Source organism: Bos javanicus, chromosome 1 (genome assembly GCF_032452875.1).
Source record: "Bos javanicus breed banteng chromosome 1, ARS-OSU_banteng_1.0, whole genome shotgun sequence".
Lineage (NCBI taxonomy): Eukaryota > Metazoa > Chordata > Mammalia > Artiodactyla > Bovidae > Bos > Bos javanicus.
This window is the reverse complement of record NC_083868.1, coordinates 139,338,625-139,362,362: the sequence shown is the minus strand read 5'-3', so window position 1 is coordinate 139,362,362 and position 23,738 is coordinate 139,338,625. Positions and strand designations below refer to the sequence as shown.

The following is a 23,738-nucleotide window of genomic DNA, read 5'->3' as shown; positions in this document are numbered from 1 at the left end:
CCAACACCACTGTTCAAAAGCATCAATTCTTCAGAGCTCAGTTTTCTTTATCGTCCAACTCTCATATCCATGCATGACTACTAGAAAAACCATAGCCTTGACTAGATGGACCTTTGTTGGCAAAGTAAGGTCTCTGCTTTCTAATATGCTGTCTAGGTTGGTCATAGCTTTTCTTCCAAGGAGCAAGTGTCTTTTCATTTCACGGCTGCCATCACCAGCTACAGTAATTCTGGAGTCCAAAAAAAAAAAAAATGTCTTTCACTGTTTCCATTGTTTCCCCATCTATTTGTCATGACGTGATGGGACCAGATGCCATGATCTTAGTTTTCTGAATATTGAGATTTAAGCCAACTTTACACTGCCCTCTTTCACTTTCATCAAGAGGCTCTTTAGTTCCTTATCTGCATATCTGAGGTTATTGATATTTCTCCCAGAAATCTTGATCCCAGCCTGTGCTTCATTCAGCCTGGCATTTCACGTGATGTACTCTGTATATAAGTTAAATAAGCAGGATGAAAATATTCAGCCTTGATGGACTCCTTTCCCAATTTGGAACCAATCTGTTGTTCCATGTCCAGTTCTAACTTGCTTCTTGACCCATATACAGATTTCTCAGGAGGCAGGTCAGATAGTCTGGTATTTGCATCTCTTTAAGAATTTTCCAGTTTGTTGTGATCCATACAGTCAAAGGCTTTGACAGTCAATAAAGCAGAAGTAGATGTTTTTGTGGAACTCTCTTGCTTTTTCAATGATCCAATAGATGTTGGCAATTTGATCTCTGGTTCCTCTGCTTTTTCTAAATCCAGCTTGAACATCTGGAAGTGCATGGTTCACCTACCATTGAAGCCTGGCTTGGAGAATTTTGAGCATTACTTTGCCAGCATGTAAATGAGTGCAATTGTGCGGTAGTTTGAACATTCCTTGGCATTGCCTTTCTTTGGCATTGGAATGAAAACTGACCTTTACCAGTCCTGTGGCCACTGCTGAGTTTTCCAAATTTGCTGGCATTTTAAGTGCAGCAACTTCACAGCATCATCTTTTAGGATTTGAGATAGTTCAACTGGAATCCCATCACCTCCACTAGCTTTCTTCATAGTGATGCTTCCTAAGGCCCACTTGACTTCGCATTCCAGAATGTCTGGCTCTAGGTGAGTGATCACACCATTGTGGTTATCTGGGTCATGAAGATCTTTTTTGTATAGTTCTTCTGTATATTCTTGCCACCTCTTCTTAATATCTTCTGATTCTGTTATGTCTGTACCATTTCTGTGCTTTTTGTGCCCATCTTTGCATGAAATGTTCCTTTGGTATCTCTATAGTTTTTCTGTGTATTCTTGCCACCTGTTCTGAATATCTTCTGCTTCTGTTAGGTCCATACCATTACTCTCCTTTATTGTCTCTATCTTTGCTTGAAATGTTCCCTTGATATCTCCAATTTTCTTGAAGAGATCTAGTCTTTCCCATTCTATTGTTTTCCTCTATTTCTTTGCATTGATCACTGAGGAAGGCTTTCTCATGTCTCGTTATTCTTTGAAACTTTGCATTCAGATGGGTATATCTTCTCTTTTCTCCTTTGCCTTTCGCTTCTCTTCCTTTCTCAGCTATTTGTAAGGCCTCCTAAGACAACCGTTTTGCCTTTTTGCATTTCTTTTTCTTGGGGAAGGTCTTGATCACTGCCTCCACAATATCATGAACCTCCATCCATAGTTCTTCAGGCACTCTATCACATCTAAACCCTTGAATCTGTTTGTCACTTCCACTGTATAATTGTAAGAGATTTGATTTAGGTCATACTTGAATGGTCTAGTGATTTTCCCTACTTTCTTCAATTTAAGTCTAAATTTTGCAATAAGGAGTTCAGGATCTGTGCCACAGTCAGCTCCCAGTCTCATTTTTGCTGATTGTATAGGCTGTATATTGTCACCCTGCTTGTTTAACTTATATGCAGAGTACATCATGAGAAATGCTGGGTTGGATGAAGCACAAGCTGGAATCAAGATTTCCAGGAGAAACATCAATAACCTCAGATATGCAGATGACACCACCCTTATGGCAGAAAGCAAAGAAGAACTAAAGAGCCTCTTGATGAAAGTGAAAGAGGAGAGTGACAAAGTTTGGCTTAAAGCCCAACATTCAGAAAACTAAGATTGTAGCATCCGGTCCCTTCACTTCATGGCAAATAGATGGGGAGACAGTGGAAACAGTGGCAGATTTATTTTGGGGGGGGGGTCCAAAATCACTGCAGATGTTGATTGCAGGAATGAAATGAAAAGACACTTACTCCTTGAAAGAAAAGTTATGACCAACCTAGACAGCATATTAAAAAGTCCAGTAGTCATGTACAGATATGAGAGTTGGACTATAAAGAAAGCTGAGCGCCAAAGAATTGATGCTTTTGAATAATGGTGTTAGAGAAGACTCTCGAGAGTCCCTTGGACTGCAAGGAGATCCAACCAGTCCATCCTAAAGGAAATCAGTCTGGAATATTCATTGGAAGGACTGATGTTGAAGCTGAAACTCTAATACTTTGGCCACCTGATGTGAAGAACTGACTCATTGGAAAAGACCCTGATACTGGGAAAGACAAGGCAGGAAGAGAAGGGGAGGACAGAGGATGAGATGGTTGGATGTCATCACCTACTCAATGATCACTGAGGAAGCCTTCTTTATCTCACCTTGCTATTCTTTGGAACTCTGCATTCAAATGGGTGTATCTTTCTTTTTCTCCTTTACCTTTCACTTCTCTTCTTTTCTCGGCTATTTGTAAGGCCTCCTCAGACAAACATTTTGCATATTTGCATTTATTTTTCTTGGGGATGGTCTTGATCACTGCCTCCTCAACCAATGTCACAAACCTCCATCCATAGTTCTTCATGCACTCTGCCCATCAGATCTAATCCCTTGAATCTATTTGTCACTCCCACTGTATAATCATAAGGGATTTGATTTAGAGCACACCCGAATACTCCAGTGGTTTTCCCTAATTTCTTCAATTTAAGTCTGAATTGGCAATAAGGAGTTCATGATCTGAGCCTCAGTCTTGCTTTTGCCAACTGGAAAAACAGCCCTAATATTTTTTGATTTATAAGGATCAGATCAGATCAGATCAGTCACTCAGTCGTGTCCAACTCTTTGCGACCCCATGAATCGCAGCACGCCAGGCCTCCCTGTCCATCACCAACTCCCGGAGTTCACTCAGACTCACGTCCATCGAGTCAGTGATGCCATCCAGCTATCTCATGCCATCCAGCCATCTCATCCTCTGTCGTCCCCTTCTCCTCCTGCCCCCAATCTCTCCCAGCCTCAGAGTCTTTTCCAATGAGTCAACTCTTCACATGAGGTGGCCAAAGTACTGGAGTTTCAGCTTTAGCATCATTCCTTCCAAAGAAATCCCAGGGCTGATCTCCTTCAGAATGGACTGGTTGGATCTCCTTGCAGTCCAAGGGACTCTCAAGAGTCTTCTCCAACACCACAGTTCAAAAGCATCAATTCTTTGGCGCTCAGCCTTCTTCACAGTCCAACTCTCACATCCATACATGACCACAGGAAAAACCATAGCCTTGACTAGACGAACCTTTGTTGGCAAAGTAATGTCTCTGCTTTTGAATATGCTATCTAGGTTGGTCATAACTTTCCTTCCAAGGAGTAAGTGTCTTTTAATTTCATGGCTGCAGTCACCATCTGTAGTGATTTTGGAGCCCAGAAAAATAAAGTCTGACACTGTTTCCACTGTTTCCCCATCTATTTCCCATGATTTATAAGGATATCAACCCTAAATATTGGAAGGACTGATGCTGAAGCTGAATTTCCAGTACTTTGGCCCAATAGTCCAGTGGTTTTCCCTAGTTTATTCAATTTTAGTCTGAATTTGGCAATAAGGATCCTGTTCATGATCTGAGCCACAGTCAGCTCCCAGTCTTGTTTTTGCTGACTGTATAGAGCTTCTCCATCTTTGGCTGCAAAGAATGTAATCAATCTGCTTTTGGTATTGACTATCTGGTGATGTCCATGCATAGAATCTTGTCTTGTGTTGTTGGAAGAGGGTGTTTGCTATGACCAGTGCATTCTCTTGGCAAAACTCTGTTAGCCTTTGCCCTGCTTCATTTTGTACTCCAAGGGAAAATTTGCCTGTTACTCCAAGTATCTCTTGACTTCCCGCTTTTACATTCCAGTCCCCTATAATGAAAAGGACATGTTTTGGGGGTGTTAGTTCTAGAAGGTCTCAAAGGTCTTCATAGAACCGTTCAGCTTCAGCTTCTTCAGCATTACTGGTTGGGGCATAGACTTGGAATACTGTGATATTGATTGTGTTTGCCTTGGAAACAAACAGAGATCATTCTGTCATTTTGAGATTGCATCCAAGTACTGCATTTTGGACTCTTTTGTTGCCTAGGAGGGCTATTCCATTTCTTCTAAGGGATTCTTGCCCACAGTAGTAGATATAATGGTCATCTGAGTTAAATTCGCCCATTCCAGTCCATTTTAATTCACTGATTCCTAAAATGTGGTTATTCACTCTTGCCATCTCCTATTTGACCATTTTCAATTTACCTTGATTCATGGACCTAGAACGTTAGGTTCCTATGCAATATTGTTCTGTACAGCATCGGACTTTACTTCCATCACCAGTTACAACCACAACTGGGTGTTGTTTTTGCTTTGGCGCCATCTCTTCATTCTTTCTGGAGTTATTTCTCCACTGTTCTCCAGTAGCATGTTGGGCACCTATCGGCCTGGGGAGTTCATCTTTCAGTGTCCTATCTTTTTGCCTCTTCATACTGTTCATGGGGTTCTCAAGGCAAGAATACTGAAGCGGTTTGACATTCCCTTCTCCAGCAGGCCATGTTTTGTCAGAATGCTCTACCATGACCATCAGTCTTGGGTGGCCCTGCACGGTATGGCTCATAGTTTCACTGAGTTAGACAAGGCTGTGGTCCATGTGATCAGTTTGGTTCAGTTCAGTTCAGTCACTCAGTCGTGTCCGACTCTTTGCGACCCCATGAACCACAGTATGCCAGGCCTCCCTGTCCATCACCAACTCCTGGAGTTTACTCAAACTCATGCCCATTGAGTCAGTGATGCCATCCAACCATCTCATCCTCTGTTGTTCCCTTCCTGCCCTCAAACTTTCCCAGCATTAGGGTCTTTTCAAATGAGTCAGCTCTTCGCATCAGGTGGCCAAAGTATTGGAGTTTCAGCTTCAACATCAGTCCTTCCAATGAACACCCAGGACTGGTCTCCTTTAGGACGGACTGGTTGGATCTCCTTGCAGTCCAAGGGACTCTCAAGAGTCTTCTCCAACACCACAGTTCAAAAGCATCAATTCTTCCGCACTCAGCTTTCTTCACAGTCCAACTCTCACATCCATACATGAATACTGGAAAAGCCATAGCCTTGACTAGATGGATCTTTGTTGACAAAATAACATCTCTGCTTTTTAATATGCTGTCTAGGTTGGTCATAACTTTCCTTCCAAGGAGTAAGCATCTTTTAATTTCATGGTTGCAATCACCATCTGCAGTGAATTTGGAGCCCCCCCCCCCCAAAAAAAAAAATAGCAACTGTTTCCACTGTTTCCTCATCTATTTGTGATGAAGTGATGGGACCAGATGCCATGATCTTAGTTTTCTGAATGTTGAGCTTTAAGCCAACTTTTTCACTTTCCTCTTTCACTTTCATTAAGTGGCTCTTTAGTTCTTCTTCACTTTCTTTCAGTTTGATTAGTTTTCTGTGATTGTGGTTTTCATTCTTTCATTCTGGTTTCCAAACTAGAGATCAAACCCAGGGCCCTGCATTGGGAGTATAATCTTAAGCACTGGACCACCAGAGAAGTTCCAAGGTGTCACTTTGCGACAATAACATGGGCATACATTTTTTTTTAAGAAATACGATTACCCTCAATGTGGATTAAGGTTTGGAGACATTTATTGTCTCACCCACCAGGGAAGCTCTATTGTACCACTAAAAACTCCTAATCAATCACTCATTTTTTTTTTACTTTTCCTTGGTACTTTTCTCTACATGGTAATTTGTCTTCACCAAATATGCATTGCTTTGGGATCAGATTTTCTGCTACGGAGAAATCCATCTTTATAGAGTTTAACACGGGCGCTGTGCTCTAGGTACACGGCCCTACCAGGCTGGGGAGCGGACATACACATCGGACTTGGATTCAACACAGCCGGTGCGCGGACGCGAGGGACCCGACGCGGGAAGGATCCGCGGTAACTCTGCGCCCACAGGGACGCCGAGGGGCCGTCTCCCTCGCCACGAGCGCGCCAGGACGCAGGCGTGGTCCTAAGCGCCGAGGAGGAGCGGTGGGAGGCTTGTTTGCGAACATCTTCGCAGCCAGCTGACTTTACCCTAACAGTCCATTGGGACGGAACTCACGTCCCCGCCCAGGCCGCACGGACGCGGTCTCGAGTGCGCGTGCGCGCAGGCCTTGCGGGCCCGTTCCCTAGCCCCTTCCGGCTGGCGGGCCAGTCCCAGGAGGCCCCGCGCGCCGGTTTCCAGGGCGACGCGTCAGAGCCGGGGGCCGCGGGGCTGGCGCTGCAGCGCGAGTAGCGCTGAACCGTTAACCGCCCAGCCGCCGCCGCGCCCAGCCGAGCCTCCTGCTAACCTTTCTGAGCCCTCCGGTGTCTCCCGATCACTCAGTCCGCCCCTGCCCAACTCGGGCATCGCTGCCTGGCTCTGGAGTTGGTAACGTAGCCGGGTCTTCAGGCCGCTTCCTCCTGCGAACGCGGTCTGGTGAGGAGCGGCCCTCGGCGTCCTCTTTCCTGGTTCAGACACTGTGACTCAGCCCACACAGCGCACTCACAAGCCCACGCTGTCCCGGGCGGGTGGCGGGTCCCGGACCCGCCCGCACGCAGACTGGCCGCCAGAGGCTGACGGGCAGGGGACGGCCGGCCCCAGTCACCCCACCCCACCCCCCCCTGCCCCATCACGCGGGGGCAAATTTCACCCCTTCCCCAATTTACTCGCTTTCACTATTTCCCTTTTAAATCTGACACCTTCGTTTATGCATCTACCGGCTTGCTTTTGCTTTGCTTTGTTTTCTTCTAATCTCAGCGCTGACGGTCCCTTAATCCCCATCCCCTGGAAGTCTGAACCCTTTGCAACAGCATCTGTATGTTTGCCCCTCCCCCGCTGAACTCAGGCTCGGAGCTCTCTGTCCGCAATTTCCCGGTGGCGCGTTAACATTTCCTTGCCACACTTGTGCCAACAGGTAACTTTTTTCAGACCAGATTTTCACTGCGGAACGTGACCTTGAGTCTTTTTTTTTTTTTTTTTTTAATCTACACTCACTTTCTTAATGAATTCATCCAGTGTCATAGGCTCAAAACCAATCTCAATGCCGATGAACCCCAACTGCGTTTCTCCTGTCCTGAGCCTCCTCTGAGCTACGGACTCGTGTCTTCTGCCCACATCTCTCCATAGATGACTAACCATCTCCTACACAGCAAGTCCAGAACGCTTCTCCCAAACCTACTCGTCCCCATCCCAGTTACTAGAAGCCATTGTCAGTTGTCTGGGCCTTGGGAGTCCTCCTGTACTCCCTTTCTTCCTCCATCTGCACCTTCAGTCTGTCAACACATCCTTCAGAATGTACCTAGAATAGATGTACAGTCCTACCATTTCTCCCAACCCCTACTGTCACCACCCCGGTCCAGTCCTGGATTATGTCAGAAGCCTCCTAATTGGTCTCTCTGCATTGAGTAGAGACAGGCTATTTTCCCTTTCTCTGTTATTTCATGTGAGTTAGGTGGGGTTATTTTTTTTTTAAGGATTTGAATTTTATAGTTTATAGATAACAATACAACATTTTTAGTATGTATTTTGAGAATTGTGACCTTTAAACCAGTAGATAAAGCTCCGTAAGTGCCTTACTATTAAGCTAAAAATCAAAAGATGCCCTTTAGCTTTCTGAGGCTTAGGACAGTGTCTCTGGATAGAGCTATGGCAAGAACATTAAAACTAACTGATTTTAGGGAAGAAATAAAGAATCTGTAGACTTCTTCCCAGTGAGAAAAAGAAGTCGTGGAAGAATTTTACACTCTGTTAGTAGTCTTTCTTGTTTGGTGTTTTAGAGAAGCACCAAGAGAGGTGAATTGAAATGGGGACACAGTAGCATTCCTGGGCTGATCCCTTTGGTAGCAAGTCCTGTCAGTCACAGAGTGATGCAATGACTGACAAGACTTGTCCGCTACTCTCTGGGAGCGGATGGCCCCGCCCACCTGTCCCCTGGCCAATCGCAAACGCCCACCTTCGTTTTCTTTTTTTTTCCATCCCGTGAAACCCTGACTGAGGAAAGGAGCAACAGTAGAACAATTGCGATTTGCAGAGGGTTTGTGGGATGTTCCACTCTCCTGCGGCTCCTCCTCATCCCGCGTGCTTTCACGTCCCAGAGCCTCTTAAAGCCACAGGAGGGGACTCTCCTCCAGCTCCAGCCACCACCGCAGCAAGTTCCCCTGTGCGTTGGGTCTTACCCCCTCCTGCTTGCTGTTACTTTTGGCTGCCCATTCTTTCACCCGTGTCATCACCTCTCCCATCTCTGCTGGCTCTTTCCCTTGGCTTTTAAACATGTTTAAGACCTCCCATTCCAATCCCAAAGAAAGGCAATGCCAAACAGTGCTCAAACTACCGCACAATTACACTTATCTCACGGGCTAGTAAAGTAATGCTCAAAATTCTCCAAGCCAGGCTTAAGCAAAACGTGAACCGTGAACTTTCAGATGTTCAAGCTGGTTTTAGGAAAGGCAGAGAAACCAGAGATCAAATTACCAACATCCCCTGGATCATTGAAAAAGCAAGAGAGTTCCAGAAAAACATCTATTTCTGCTTTATTGACTATGCCAAAGCCTTTGACTGTGTGGATCACAATGAACTGTGGAAAATTCTGAAAGAGATGGGAATACCAGACCACCTGACCTGCCTCTTGAGAAACCTATATGCAGGTTAGGAAGCAACAGTTAGAACTGGACATGGAACAACAGACTGGTTCCAAACAGAAAAAGGAGTACGTCAAGGCTGTATATTGTCACCCTGCTTATTTAACTTATATGCAGAGTACATCATGAGAAACGCTGGGCTGGAAGAAGCACAAGCTGGAATCAAGATTACCAGGAGAAATATCAATCACCTCAGATATGCAGATGACACCACCCTTACGGCAGAAAGTGAAGAGGAACTAAAAAGCCTCTTGATAAAAGTGAAAGAGGAGAGTGAAAAAGTTGGCTTAAAGCTCAACATTCAGAAAACGAAGATCATGGCATCTGGTCCCATCACTTCATGGGAAATAGATGGGGAAACAGTGGAAACAGTGTCAGACTTTATTTCTGGGGGCTCCAAAATCACTGTAGGTGGTGATTGGAGCCATGAAATTAAAAGACGCTTACTCCTTGGAAGGAAAGTTCTGACCAACCTAGATAGCATATTGAAAAGCAGAGACGTTACTTTGCCAACAAAGGTCCGTCTAGTCGAGGCTATGGTTTTTCCAGTGGTCATGTATGGATGTAAGAGTTGGACTGTGAAGAAAGCTGAGTGCCAAAGAATTGATGCTTTTGAACTGTGGTGTTGGAGAAGACTCTTGAGAGTTCCTTGGACTGCAAGGAGATCCAACCAGTCCATTCTGAAGGAGATCAGTCCTGGGATTTCTTTGGAAGGACTGATGCTAAAGCTGAAACTCCAATACTTTGGCCACCTGATGCGAAGAGTTGACTCACTGGAAAAGACTCTGATGCTGGGAGGGATTGGGGGCAGGAGGAGAAGGGGACGACAGAGGATGAGATGGCTTTATGGCATCACCGACTCAATGGACATGAGTTTGGGTGAACTCCGGGAGTTGGTGATGGACAGGGAGGCCTGGCATGCTGCAATTCATGGGGTCGCTAAGAGTTGGACACGACTGAGCGACTGAACTGAACTGAACTGAACTGAAGACCTCCCATCACAAAAGAAAGAGAAACAAGCTCCCTGACCCGCGCTCCTCTTCATTTTCTAGTTAATAACTGTCGACTAAAAAAACATGCACAACGTGAGAGCTGCAAGTTAAGTTTTATGTGGGGCAAAATGAGGACTGCAGCCCGGGGAGGCAGCACCTCAGATAGCTCTGAGAGACTGCCCTAAAGAGGCAGTGCTGTGCTTAGTCACCCAGTCGTGTCCAACTCTTTGTGACCCTGTGGATTGCAGCCCATCAGGCTCCTTTGGCCAGGAGATTAACCAGGCAAGAATGCTGGAGTTGGTAGCCATTCCCTTCTACAGGGGAGCTTCCTGACTCAGGGATAGAATCCAGGTCTCCTGCATCACAGGTGGATTCTTTACCACCTGAGCCACCAGGGAAGCCTGAAGAGGCAGTGGGGGAAGATCAATACATAAGATTTTGGTGAAGGGGGAGCCAAAGCAATGAAGTACTAACTTTAAAAAAGGTTCTCTGCTAGTCACTAACTTTTAAAAAGGTTTAGTGCTTTTCTAGATATGAGGAGATGCAAAGATTGAGATCATGCAGTCAGTTCCTGAAAATATCTATCTAAAGACTTGTCCCACGTTTCCTTGGAGCACAGAGTGCCTCACTCTCCACCCTATATTCCCTTCAGGGAGTGTTGAAGGTCAGTAGCTGCAGCACAGGCAGATGGCAAATGTCCTTCTTGTTTTTTGTGTGTGTGCGCTAAATCACTTCAGTCATGTCCAACTCTTTGCAACTCCATGGACTGTAGCCCACCAGGCTCCTCTGTTCATGGGATTCTCCAGGCAAGAATACTGGAGTGGGTTGCCATTCCCTCCTCCAAGGGATCTTCCAGACCTAGGAATTGAACTCACATATCTTACATCTCCTGCATTGGCAGGCAGATTCTCCACCACTAGCGTCACCTGTTGTTATTCAGTTGCTGCCAAATGCTCTTGGCAAGTGCCAGTTTGTAGTTGACATGTCCAATTTCTCATCCCCCTCGACAGGCAAACTTTGGTAAAGAATCGCGGTATTCAGTGTATCCATTCCTCATCTCTCATTCCTCAGCCTGCTCCAGTCTGCCCTCCACTCTCACCTCTGCATTAAAACAAGAACCGCTAATCAGACATCCCTGGCCATTCAGTCTTGCTCAGTCTCCCAGCAGCATTTAAGCCTGACCCCACAGCAAAGGGCTGCCTTCCCTCGGCCCCTGTGCCCTCAGCCTCCACACTTCCTGCTCCCATCCCAGCTGCTGTCCTCTCCTGGCTTCTTAGCACTGCAGTTCCTCAAAGTGCAGTGTCCTCCCCTCAGGCCCCCAGATTCCAACACTAGGCACAAATCCATGCCCACCATCTCTATGCTCTTGGCCCCCCAGCTTGATCTCTCCACTTGGCATCTTCTGAGTTCAACCCATAGGTCAAGCTGTTGGGTGGCAACACAACTTAATACCTCTCAGACCCCCTGCAACTTAGCACACACAAGCCCTGATGGTCTCCCCCACCCACCCCACTGGCACCCCTGCACTGGAATCCAGGATTCCTCCTTGACATTTTCCCTCCCGCCAGCATCCAGTGGGCCTCCATGCCCCAGTGACATTGTCCCCCATGCATCTTTCAGATCATCGCAGGCACCTCGGTCCAAGCTCCCGCCTTCCTTAGTCCCGCCTTCTGCATCCACTACTCTCTGACATTTCCCTCTTCTGTTCTCCATCTTGCACAGGGATGGAGAATGCAGCCAGAGTCACCTGTTCAGAAGGCAGCTCATCATATCCCCCTTCCCCAGCCTCTCTCTCTTCTTAGTGCTAGCTGTCTGTTCCTCTTGGATGAATGAGCCATATCATAAATGTGCCTTCTGATGACCTGAAGCTTGCTCACCTCTTGGACCTCTGGAGACCCATCTGCACCCCCTGGAGTTTCTCACTGGGCCCCAAACATGGGGCCCTCCTCCATCGACAAGCCCTGGTGCTGCCTCCTCTGTCCACACCATTCTTCCCTCATACCAAACATTTCTCTCTGCCCAGGCAGTTCCCACTGACCCCCTATATCTCAGTCAGCTGGCACTGCTCTAGAGAAGCTTCCCAGGTCACTGTCTGGATCAGGTTTTTTTGTCACGTGTCCTCACAGACTTGTAGCTCTTTGCTTTAAAACACATAGAACAGTCACTACAGTGATTATTTTATTACTGACATACTAGCTCCACAAAAACAGACACATTTCTGTGTTCACTATACCCTCCACACCTCACACAGCTCCTGGCACGTGGTAAGCACTCAACTGTGTGTTGAAAGAGTGAATGAATGAACATCCAAATGTGTAAGATCAAATCTGGGATATTTTTATGGAATTTTATTAAAATAAACATTGTAATGAAAAAGAGTCAGGTCAACACTGGAAATTAAAAAGATATGTGGCAGCAGCTGGGAGGAAGAGCTAAAAGTTTACACATCTATAAATTTAGCCCTAGAATGTTGAATTTTTCTGTAGCCCATGCAATAGTTGGGCTTCCCTGGTGGCTCAGACAGTAAAGAACCTGCCTACAGTGCAGTAGACTCAGGGTCAGGAAGATCCCCTGCAGAACGAAATGGCTACCCACTCCAGTATACTTGCCTGGAGAATCCCTGGACAGAGGAGCTTGGTGGGCTACAGTCATGGAGTCGAAAAGAGTCCCCCATACTGAGCGAGACTGAGCACAGACAAGTGTGGTAGTTGCATTTGCCACTGCTTGGTGGGAGTAGAACTTCTAACCCTGAAGGTGCTTCTTTGGGAGGCCTAGTCTGGTAATGGATTTGAACAGTTTGTCAAAAATAAATAAAATACATAAAATTGTTAAATACCCAAAACCTACATAATTTGTCTATAACCATCCAAACCTTGAACATGGCACAATTCCATGTTATCCAAGAAAGCTTGCAACTTCTGATGTATATAGATATATTTAATGGATGGATTTTCGTGCTGGACTAAACCTTAGACATCATTGAAAGCAGAAATTTTCATACATTAAACCACTGAGACCAGACAGCTAGATATACTGCCAAGAGCAAGAGCTCAGATGCCACACAAGCCTTTTTCCCTTCTATAGTATGCTCTCTTTCTTCTCAACCCTGTGTTCATTCTTAAACTGCCTTTCTTCACTATTAGAGAGATCACATTTCTGAAGCCAAAAGTTGGGACACATCATCTTATTTATTTTTAATTGGCGGATAATTGCTTTACAATATTGTGTTGGTTTCTGCCATTACTGTTGTTCAGTTGCTAGGTCATGACTGACTCTTGCAACCCCATAGACTGTAGCCCACCAGGCTCCTCTGTCCATAGGATTTCCCAAGAATACTGGAGTGGGTTGCCATTTCCTGCTCCAGGGTATCTTCTTGACCCAGAGATGGAACCCAGGTCTCCTGCATTAGCAGGCAGATTCTTCACCACTGAGCCACCTGGAAGTTCTGGTTTCTGTCATACAGCAACATGAATCAGCCATATGTATACATACATCCCGTCCTTCTTGAACCTCCCTCCCTCCTGCCACCCCATCCCACCCCTCCATGTCATTGCAGAGCACTGGGTTGAGCTCCCTGGGTTATACAGCAACTTCCCACTGACTGCCATTACCCATGGCAATGCATATTCAATGCTACTCTGCCAATCTGTCCCAACCTCTCCTTCCCCCACTGGAACATCATCTTAAAGGTGGATACAGTGTTCAAAATCATGTTCTTGAAAACCCTAAAATACGTGATCATCTTACATATGTAACACTGGTTTTGTAAGCTAAAGGAAGAGCTTTTGTATTCATTTTACATTCTGCTGAACTTTGTGTCAAAGAGTTCAGGCTTTTCCTCCTGTAGAATGACCCTCAACCTGGGTCCAGCTGGTGTCTCCCCGTGACCCAACTCAGGCCAGTTCCTGGCAGGGAGATTTCAGGAATGACCCTTTCCCCTTAGCAGTCTCCAGGGGGCATATGAGATCCACCTGTCCCACTGGTGGTTCAGGCCTTGCTGACCAGATGACGATCAAGGTGTCTGCCAGGTTTCTGCACAAAGCCACCCTCTTTCCATGTTTTTGTTTAGTATTATGCACAATCCTGTTCCTTATCAGACTTACACTCACTGGCACTTAGCATTCAATGGCAGGTCCTGCCTGTTTCAACTAACTCCCTGATAGGCATCAGTCATTGTTTCTTTCCTCTGTTCCTTCTACATTTATTAGCTGTCATTGTGCCATAAGGAAGAGCTTTCTCTTCCTTTCTCTATTTATTTATTCATTTGTATTAGTATGGACTCATAGGTTCCTATCTTATTTAACAGGTTGTCATCTTATTTCATCCTTATTTATTTTGATGTTCAAATTGTCCTAGATTTAATGGGAGAATACTTCAAGTTGGCTTCCATGTCCTTTAAGCACATACCAGCTTTTCTTGAACTTTACCTGATCCATGCCTGGAATTACCCGTTTCTCCAAGGAACTCTGATTCGAGTTAGTAGTTGTTGTTCAGTCACTGAGGTGTCCAACTCTTTGTGACCCTGTGGACTGCAGCACACCAGGCTTCCTTGTCCTTCACCATCTCCTGGAGTTTGCTCAAACTCATGTTCATTGAGTCAGTGATGCCACCCAACCATCTCATCCTCTGTTGCCGCCTTCTCCTGCCCTCAATCCCTCCCAGCACCAGGATCTTTTCCAATGAGTCAGCTCTTTGCATCAGGTGGCCAAAGTATTGGAGCTTTGGCTTCTGTATCAGTCCTTCCAATGAACATTCAGGGTTGATTTCCTTTTGTAAAGAATGGTATTTAGTGAAGAATGGAGCTCAGTGTGCTCATTGTTACAGGGGTGTCATTGCTTCTAGGTCCTCAACAGAGTTAGGAAAAATACACACACACACACACACACACACACACACACACACATCTGTATTTCTATATCTGTCCCTGTGTGTATAAAATGTGTGTGTGTATGTATATATATATAAAACCTAACACTTCAGGGTTATTTTGAGCCTTCCCCCTCTCTGTGTAAGTAAAACTCTCTCAGGCAGAAAACAACTTGATTTCCTCAATGATCTTATTTGCTCTGTGTAGATAATCTCCCGATCTTGCTGTCATCTTTTGTCACCCACTGCCCCCTACACACATCATCTCCTCCCTACCCAGCTTTCTCAGCCTCCAGCCATGCCACCACTCCACCAATGCCTTTGCACCAGACAGCCTTCTTGGTTTTTAGAATCTCCACCCTGAGTGTTTGATGAGAGAGCTGGCTAGTTTCTCTAGCTAGTTTTTCCAAAGCAAACAATCCCACCAGCTTTCCAGAGTTGGTGATCTTTTTTCTAGATGTAGTCTGGACCAGGTATAGAAAGCTTCTTTTGAGAACATTAAGTTACTTTCCCAAAGCACTTGAAGTTACCCTCTTCTTTGACTTTAAACTGTATAATACTTTATCTTTTTATTTTACATTTTAATAGCCTATTTTAGTCTCATTTTGATTCATAATGATTTTCAAGACAATCTCTAATAGTTTCCTGTCATTGCTCTAACAAATACCACAAGCCCAGTGACTTAAACCAATACAAATCTGTTCTGGAGGTCGGCAGTCTGAAATGTGTCTCATGAGGCTAAAAATTAAGATATCAGCAGGGCTGGATCCTTCCAGGCATGCAGGGAAGAATCCATCCCCTTGCCTCTTACATCTTCTAGAAAAGACTATATTTGGCCTATGACCCCTTCCTCCATCTTCGAAGCCAGCATAAAAACGAATGGGGATATCACTGCAGTGCACAGACTTCTCATTGCAGTGGCTTCTTTTATTGAGGAGCACAGGCTGCAGGCACACTAGCTTCCATAGCTATGCACACAGGCTCAATTGCTCTGTGGCATGTGGAATCTTCCTGGACCAGGTATCAAACCTGTGTCCCCTGCATTGGCAGGCGGATTCTTATCCACTGTATCACCAGGGAAGTGGTAAAAAACTTTTTTTATATTTTTGGTTGTCTCTGTTGCTGTAATGTGCTTGGTATATAATGTGTTCATACCCTTCGCCCATTTTACTCATGGATTATCATGAGTTCTTTATAAATTAAGGAGTTGAGTTAGCTGTTTGTCATATATGTTGAGAGTAGTCTTCCCAGTTTCTGATGTGCCTTTTAAGTTTATGACTTATTTTTTGTTATAGAGAAGTTTTTAAATTTTTATATATGCACCCAACATGCTGCTGCTGCTGCTAAGTCACTTCAGTCGTGTCCAACTCCGTGAGACCCATAAACGGCAGCCCACCAGGCTCCCCCGTCCCTGGGATTCTCCAGGCAAGAACACTGGAGTGGGTTGCCATTTCCTTCTCCAATGCATGAAAGTGAAAAGTGAAAGGGAAGTCAATCAGTCTTGTCCAACTCTTCGTGATCCCATGGGCTGCAGCCTACCAGGCTCCTCTGTCCATGGGATTTTCCAAGCAAGAGTACTGGAGTGGGGTGCCATCGCCTTCTCCGCAATGCTATGAGACTAGAAATACCTACAAGGGGAAAAAAAGGCAAAAACACAAACACATGGAGGCTATCTGCTACTAACTAACCAAAGGATCACTGAAGAAATCAGGATATAAAAAAAAATACCTGGAGACAAATGAAATTGAAAACACAAGGATCCAAAAGCAGCAAAAGCAGTTCTAAGAGGGAAGCTTACAGTGGTACGAGCTTACCTCAGGAAACAAACAAAAACAATTCTCAAATAAAACTTAACCATACCACTAAAGAACAAGGAAAAGAACAAATGAAACCCAAAATTGGTAGAAGGAAATAAATCAAAAAGATCAGAGCAGAAATGAAATAGAGACTAAAAAAAAAAAGTCTAAAGAATAGAAAAGATCAGTTAAACTAAGAGCTGGTTCTTTGAAAAGATACACAAAATTGTTAAATCTTTACCAAACTCACCGAGAAAAAAAAAAGAGGGTCCAAATCAATAAAATTAGAAATGAAAAAGAAGTTACAACTAATACCACAGAAATACAAAGGATCATGAGATGACTACAGCCAGCTGTATGCCAATAAAATGTAAAACCTAGACGAAATGGACAAATTATCAGAGAAATGTAAAATCTCCCAAGACTGAATCATGGAAAAATAGAAAATAATAAACAGGCCAATTACTAGTAATTAAATTGAATCAATAATGTGAAAAAAAAAAACTCTCAGCTAACAAAAGTTCAGGACAAGATGGCTTCACAGGTGAATTCTATGAAACATTTAGAGGAGAGTTAACACCTGTCCTTCTCAAATGATTCCAAAAAATTGCAGAGGGAGGAAAAATAAAACAAACTAGTGAATATAACAAAAAAGAAAAAGAGACTCACAGGTATAGAGAAGAAGCTAATCGTTACCAGTGAGGAGAGGGAGTAGGGAAAAGGCAAGATGGGGTAAGGGATTAAGAAGTATAAATTAGTATGTATATAATAAATAAGCTACAAGGAAATATTGTACAGCACAAGGAATATAGCCAGAATTTTATAATAACTATAAATGGAGTACAATATTTTAAAATTGTGAGAATCACTTTGTTGTACCCCTGAAAGATATAATATTATAAATCAACTTTACCTCAATAAGAAAACTTAAAATTTTGTGCAGTTTTTCTAATTGTTTCCTTTGTGGTTTGTGGGCTTTATTTCTTGCCACCCCCCCATGTTTTCTTTTAACATTTGTTTTTCACATTTACATTTTCAATTCACCTAGTGTTTATTTCAGTGTAAGAAAGGTAATAAGAATTCACTTTTGTTTGATTTCCAGATGGAAGTCTAGTCTGTTGCCCCCACCCCATCATTTCTTGAATGTCTACTCTTCTCCACCTTTATTTTATGCCAAGTTTCCATATGTTTCTGTTTCTGAAGTCTTTATTTCATTATATTGTTCTGTCTATTCAAGCACTAGAATCAAACTCTTTTACTAACTGTAGTTTTATACCTTAGTATCTGATAGAGGTGGTCCTTTCTCATTTTTTTCAAAATCTTTTTTGTTCTCATTTTTCATATTTATAACTATGTGAATTTAGTATCATTTTGTCAAATTTCTAAAAAATTACTCAACATTTTTACTAGGAATATTTTGATTATGTAAATTAAATTAGGGAGAATTTACATCTTTATCACCAAAGTCCTTCCTATATAAGGACACAGTATGTGTTTCCACATACATAAATCTTTTATTTCAGTAGTTTTAAAGTTTTCTTCATATTATTTGTATTATACTTGTATCAGATGTTTTTGATTTTTTAGCTGATATAGTAAGTGGGGTCTTTTCATCTGTTTTCTAAGTCATTTTAATTAACATATAGAAAACATTGCTTTTATATGCATTTAATAACCTATGGCTTTATTGAATTCTCATTATTTTATAATGTTTTATGAGGTTTTCTAAGTTTAAAATTATATTATCACACATAATAAATCGGAGAAGGCAATGGCACCCCACTCCAGTACTCTTGCCTGGAAAATCCCATGGACGGAGGAGCCTGGTAGGCTGCAGTCCATGGGGTCGCTAAGAGTCGGACACGACTGAGCATCTTCACTTTCACTTTCATGCATTGGAGAAGGAAATGGCAACCCACTCCAGTGTTCTTGCCTGGAGAATCCCAGGGATGGGGGAGCCTGGTGGGCTTCCGTCTATGGGGTTGCAGAGTCGGACACAACTGTAGTGACTTAGCAGCAGCAGCACATATAATAAATAATTTGCCTTTTTTCCCCAACATTTATACCTGCTATTTTTTCTCATGTCCAATTTCAGTGGCTAGTGCCTACATAACAATTATTAATCAACAGAAGTGAGCATTGGCACCTTTATCTTAATTTTTACAACACTGTAAATTAATGTTTCACTGTTAAGCATGAGGTTTGCTTTTAGTTTTAGATATGTATTTCTTTATTATATTGGCAAGCATTTATTTAGGGCATTGAGTCGGGTCACTAGTGAGAAGTTTGTCAGGAGTAATGGATATGGAGACAGGAATTAAGCATACAGGCACCCTGAACATTAATTTATTTAATCAATATTTATTGAACACATTATTTCCAAGGAACTCTTCTAGGCACAGAGGATACAGCATAGACAAAACTATCAAAAATACTACCATCATGAAACATATAATTTACAAATCACTTTGATAGAGAAAAAGCCTTATAGTATGTGAAGTATAAAGCAATTCATATGCAAATGAATGAATATTAATAATGGTTCAAAACTTTTTTAAAATTTAATTTATTTATTTTACTTTACAGTATTGTATTGGTTTTGCCATACATTGACTTGAATCTGCCATGAGTGTATATGTGTTCCCCATCCTGAACCCCCCTCCCACCTCCCTCCCCATCCCATCCTTCTGGGTCATCCCAGTGCACCAGCCCCGAGCACCCTGTATCATGCAGCAAACCTGGACTGGCGATTCGTTTCACATATATTTTACATGTTTCAATGCCATTCTCCCATAACATCCTGCCCTCTCCCTCTCCCACAGAGTCCAAAAGACTGTTCAATACATCTGTGTCTTTTTGGCTGTCTTGCATACAGGGTAATAGTTAACTTCTTTCTAAATTCCATATATATGCATTAGTATACTGTATTGGTGTTTTACTTTCTGGCTTACTTCACTCTATATAATAGGCTCCAGTTTCATCCACCTCATTAGAACTAATTCAAATGTATTCTTCTTAATGGTGGAGTAATATTCCATTGTGTATATGTACCACAGCTTTCTTATCCATCCATCTGCTGATGGACATCTAGGTTAACTTCTTTTATAAATGTTTGTATATGGGCTCTTAAAATTTTACTTCTGTAATATCATTCTAGGTTTTTTGAAATACATTATTTTCTTAAAAAGAAATCAAAACATGTCAAAAAAACACTATCCTGAAAACTTCATAAATACTACAGTGTGAAGACCCCTCCACTCAGGACATAAAGTTGATTTTTCATACACTTTAGGAACATCTGGTAAAGAACACCAGGTATGCATTAATTCATTTTATCTTTATTTTAAATTGTATTCATTTTTATTTTTTGGCTGCGCTGGGTCTACATTGCTGTGTGCAGGCTTTCTCTAGTTGCTGCGAGTTGGGGCTGTTCTTTGTTGCCATGCACAGACTTCTCACTGGAGTGGCTTCTCTTGTGGAGCAGAGACTCTAGGCGCATGGGCTTCAGTAGTTGCAACACGTGGGCTCAGTAGTTGTGACGCAGGGGCTTAGTTGCCCTTCAGCATGTGGAATCTTCCCAGACCAAAGACTGAACCCATGTCTCCTGCATTGGCAGATGGATTCTTATCCACTCCACCACAAGGAAGTCCACATTTATTCATTTTAAAACATTTTTGCTTGTGTTTATTTTTCGGTTGGCCTTGTTATAAAAGCAGAATTGAGCAACTATACAACACTGTAGAATTCAGAATTATTCAGATATAAATCTTGCTCTTCAGCAATCTTATTTCTCATTCTATAATTAAATGAATGTGATTTACAAATTTATTGTATATATAAGCAGACACCCCTTTTCACTACAGTGCATTCCAGAAAAATCATATCATCAAAAGATTCACCATTTTCCATTAGTCTTTTTAATTGTGGGTTATATTCCTGAGTCATTGTTGTTGCTGTTCAGTCGCTAAGTTGTGTCCAACTCTTTGGGACCCCATGGACTGCAGCATGTGAGGCCTCCCTGTCCATCCCCATCTCCCAGAGTTTGTCCAAGTTCATGTCCATTGAATCGATGATGCCACCCAATCATCTCATTCTCTGCACTCTCTTCTCCTTTTGTCGTCAGTCTCTCCCAGCATCGGGGTCTTTTCCAATGAGTCAGCTCTTTGCATCAGGTGGCCAAAGTACTGGAACTTCAGTTTCAGCATCAGTCCTTCCAATGAGGATTCAGGGTTGATTTCCAAAAAGCATTCAGGGTTGATTCCCTTAGGATTACCTGGTTTGATCTTGCATTCCAAGGGACTCTCAAGAGTCTTCTCCAGCACCACAATTTGAAAGCATCAATTCTTTGGTGATCAGCCTTCTTTATGGTCCAACTCTCACATCTGTACATGACTACTAGAAAGACCATAGCTTTGACTATATGGACCTTTGTTGGTAAACTGATGTCTTTGCTTTTTAAAACGCTCAGATTGCCATATGTCATAGCCTTCCTTCTAAGAAGTGTGTTCTAATTTCATGACTACAGTCACCATTTGTAGTGATTTTGGAGACCAAGAAGAGAAAATCTATCACTGCTTCCACTTTTTCCCCTTCTATTTGCTATGAAGTCATGGGACCTGATGCCATGATTTTAGTTTTTATATGTTGAGTTTTAAGCCAACTTTTTCACTCTCCTCTTTCACTTGCATCAAGAGGCTCTTTAGTTCCTCTTCATTTTCTGCCATAAGGGTGGTGTCATCTGCATATCTGAGGTTTTTGATATTTCTCCCAGCAATCTTGATTCCAGCTTGTGCTTCATCCAGCCTGGCATTCCACATGATGTACTCTGCATGTAAGTTAAATAAGCAGGGTGACAATATACAGCCTTGTCATTCTCCTTTCCCAAATCTGAACCAGCCAGCTGTTTCATGTCAGGTTCTGTTTCTTCTTGACCTGCAATTCCGGAGTCATACGTAACAGCAAAGAGACTACTAATACTATAAACTCTATAATGATAGAAACATAGTGAAATCATGCTTCAAGTGCAATAAAATGGGAATCGTTATACTGTAAACACTGATTGTTCAAAATGTAAATGCAACTGAAAATCTGAACTGTACACTATCATAAATTGGATATATCAAGATGTAGCATGCTGTATGTTCCCCATGGTCCAGAGGTTAAGAATCCGTGTGCCAATGCAGGGAACATGGGTTCAGTTGCTGGTCCAAGAAGATCACACTTGCCATGGGACCATGTGTCACAACTACTGAACCCTTGCCCCCTGGAGCCCATGGTCTGCAACAACAGAAGTTACTATGATGAGAAGCCTGCACTCCAGAACTGGAGAGTAGACCCTGCTGGCTGCAACCAGGGAAAGCCCACGGGCAGGAACGGAGACCTGTGTGTGTGTATATATAATATTATGTACATTAAATTATATTAATATATTATCATAGATAACATTAGTTATTTATTATAATATAAATATTATATAAATAATGTAAATATAACATATTTATCATAAGTGCAAGTGAAAGTGTTAGTCACTCAGTCATGTCTAACTGTTTGCAACCCCATGGACTGTAGCTCGCCAGGCTCCTCTGTACATGGGATTCTCCAGGCAAGAATACTGGAATGGGTTGCCATTCCCTCCTCCAGGGTATCTTCCTGACCCAGGGATCGAACCCAGGTCTCCCACATTGCAAGGAAAGTCTTTACCATCTGAGCCACCAGGGAAGACCATTTATTATAAACAAATAATATTAATTTATTTATTACAAATAATAAATGTATTAAAAAATAAATAGATAAATAATTTTTTTTTTAAAAAAGAGGGAAGTCAGAGTCCTTTAGTTACCTCACCTTGGAAGCCACCTCTGAGTCACACCAGAGTGAAGGGGATTACACCAGAAAGTGGAAATCGGTGCAGGCCATCTTAGATGCTGCCTGCCACCTGTGTGCATTCCAAAGTCAACGTCCTAAGGATAAATGTGGCTCTCCTCTTGATCACTCTCTGGGAAAGAACAGGGACTACACATGGAGGAGTCAGCTGGTCATTTTCCCAGGTGAATGAATGAATGTAGTTAGGTGATCCTCACCACCCAGTAAATGGCAACCCACTCCAGCACTGTTGCCTGGAGAATCCAATGGACAGAGGAGCCTGGCGGGGTACAGTCCATGGTCCAAAGAGTCGGACACAACTGAACACACACACATAATAAAGCATAGGTCTGTTTTTAGGGCTATAGCTCTAAACCTAAAACTACTTTTCTTCTATTAGGTTGTTTACTATGTCATTGGCTGGTCCAACAGAAACAAATCTGGGTGGACATTTCCCGGGCACAGCCGTCGAAAATGGCGGGAGTTCCTCAAAAAGGGAGAGCAGCAGCCCAGGTTTTCCCAGGAACAGCGACGCTTCTGACAAGAGTGTTGATTATAGCAGATCTCGGTGTTCCTGCAGAAGCCCAAGCTCCCACTACGATTATTCCGAAGACTTTCTGTCTGCATGCTCAGAAACCACAGCTAGAAACAACTACTTAGAGAAGCCCACAGTAAAAGAAAAAAAGGAGAAGAAGAAGTATAATGTTTCTAAAATCTCCCAACTTAAAGGTAAGAAGCAAAATCTCCCAACCAAGACCAAATTTCGGGTTATAATGACATTATTATTTAATGAACTGGTAATCGGGAGTGGCCCATATTCAGTTTTATTGTTTTTCCAGATTGTACCAGTACTTACAAAATTATAAGTATTACAAGTGAATTTTTTTACAGAAGGAGTAGGAAATAGAGAAATTAAGAATAATCACAAAATTGACAGAAAGCCCTCTTGCCCAGCTCACCCTCCTGGAACCCGTGAGTGAGGTTAGTTCCGTTTTTAGTTAACAGGTGGCCCTGTTACAGCGCACCACAGTACTTGGATTTCACGGGCTTCTTGCCTTTCATCTCAGCTGAAGAGGCAAGGTTTCAATCTCCAATGAAATGTAACTATCTGTCTCAGCACCCCACGAAGATGGTCTTCGAGTCCGGTGAGGCATATTGGCAAAGATGCTCTTTAGGAACAGGGCTGGTCAAAAGGCTGTTAATGTCATTTCCTTGCGGATTTTAAGAGTAGCAACAGCATCAGCTTCTAACTGTCCAAACTGGGAGTAGCTCTG

At 43.0% G+C, this 23,738-nt stretch overlaps 1 protein-coding gene across 10 annotated transcripts in view; it reads left to right on the top strand.

The window, feature by feature from the left end:
* The first annotated feature begins 6,486 nt into the window (after window positions 1-6,486).
* Window positions 6,487-23,738, top strand: part of LCA5L (lebercilin LCA5 like) — a 41,965-nt gene continuing 24,713 nt past the window's right edge. Inside the window, exons 1-5 of one of the 10 annotated variants that reach the window (XM_061421803.1) lie at window positions 6,487-6,747; window positions 7,069-7,225; window positions 19,760-19,917; window positions 22,865-23,193; window positions 23,463-23,609. In XM_061421803.1, the coding sequence (XP_061277787.1) occupies window positions 22,875-23,193; window positions 23,463-23,609 (466 nt within the window). In that variant the 5' untranslated portion in view covers window positions 6,487-6,747; window positions 7,069-7,225; window positions 19,760-19,917; window positions 22,865-22,874. Of the gene's footprint in view, window positions 7,226-19,759; window positions 19,918-22,864; window positions 23,194-23,462; window positions 23,610-23,738 lie in introns of all 10 variants that reach the window. The other 9 variants (XM_061421819.1, XM_061421855.1, XM_061421811.1 and 6 more) reach the window with 9 other exon arrangements.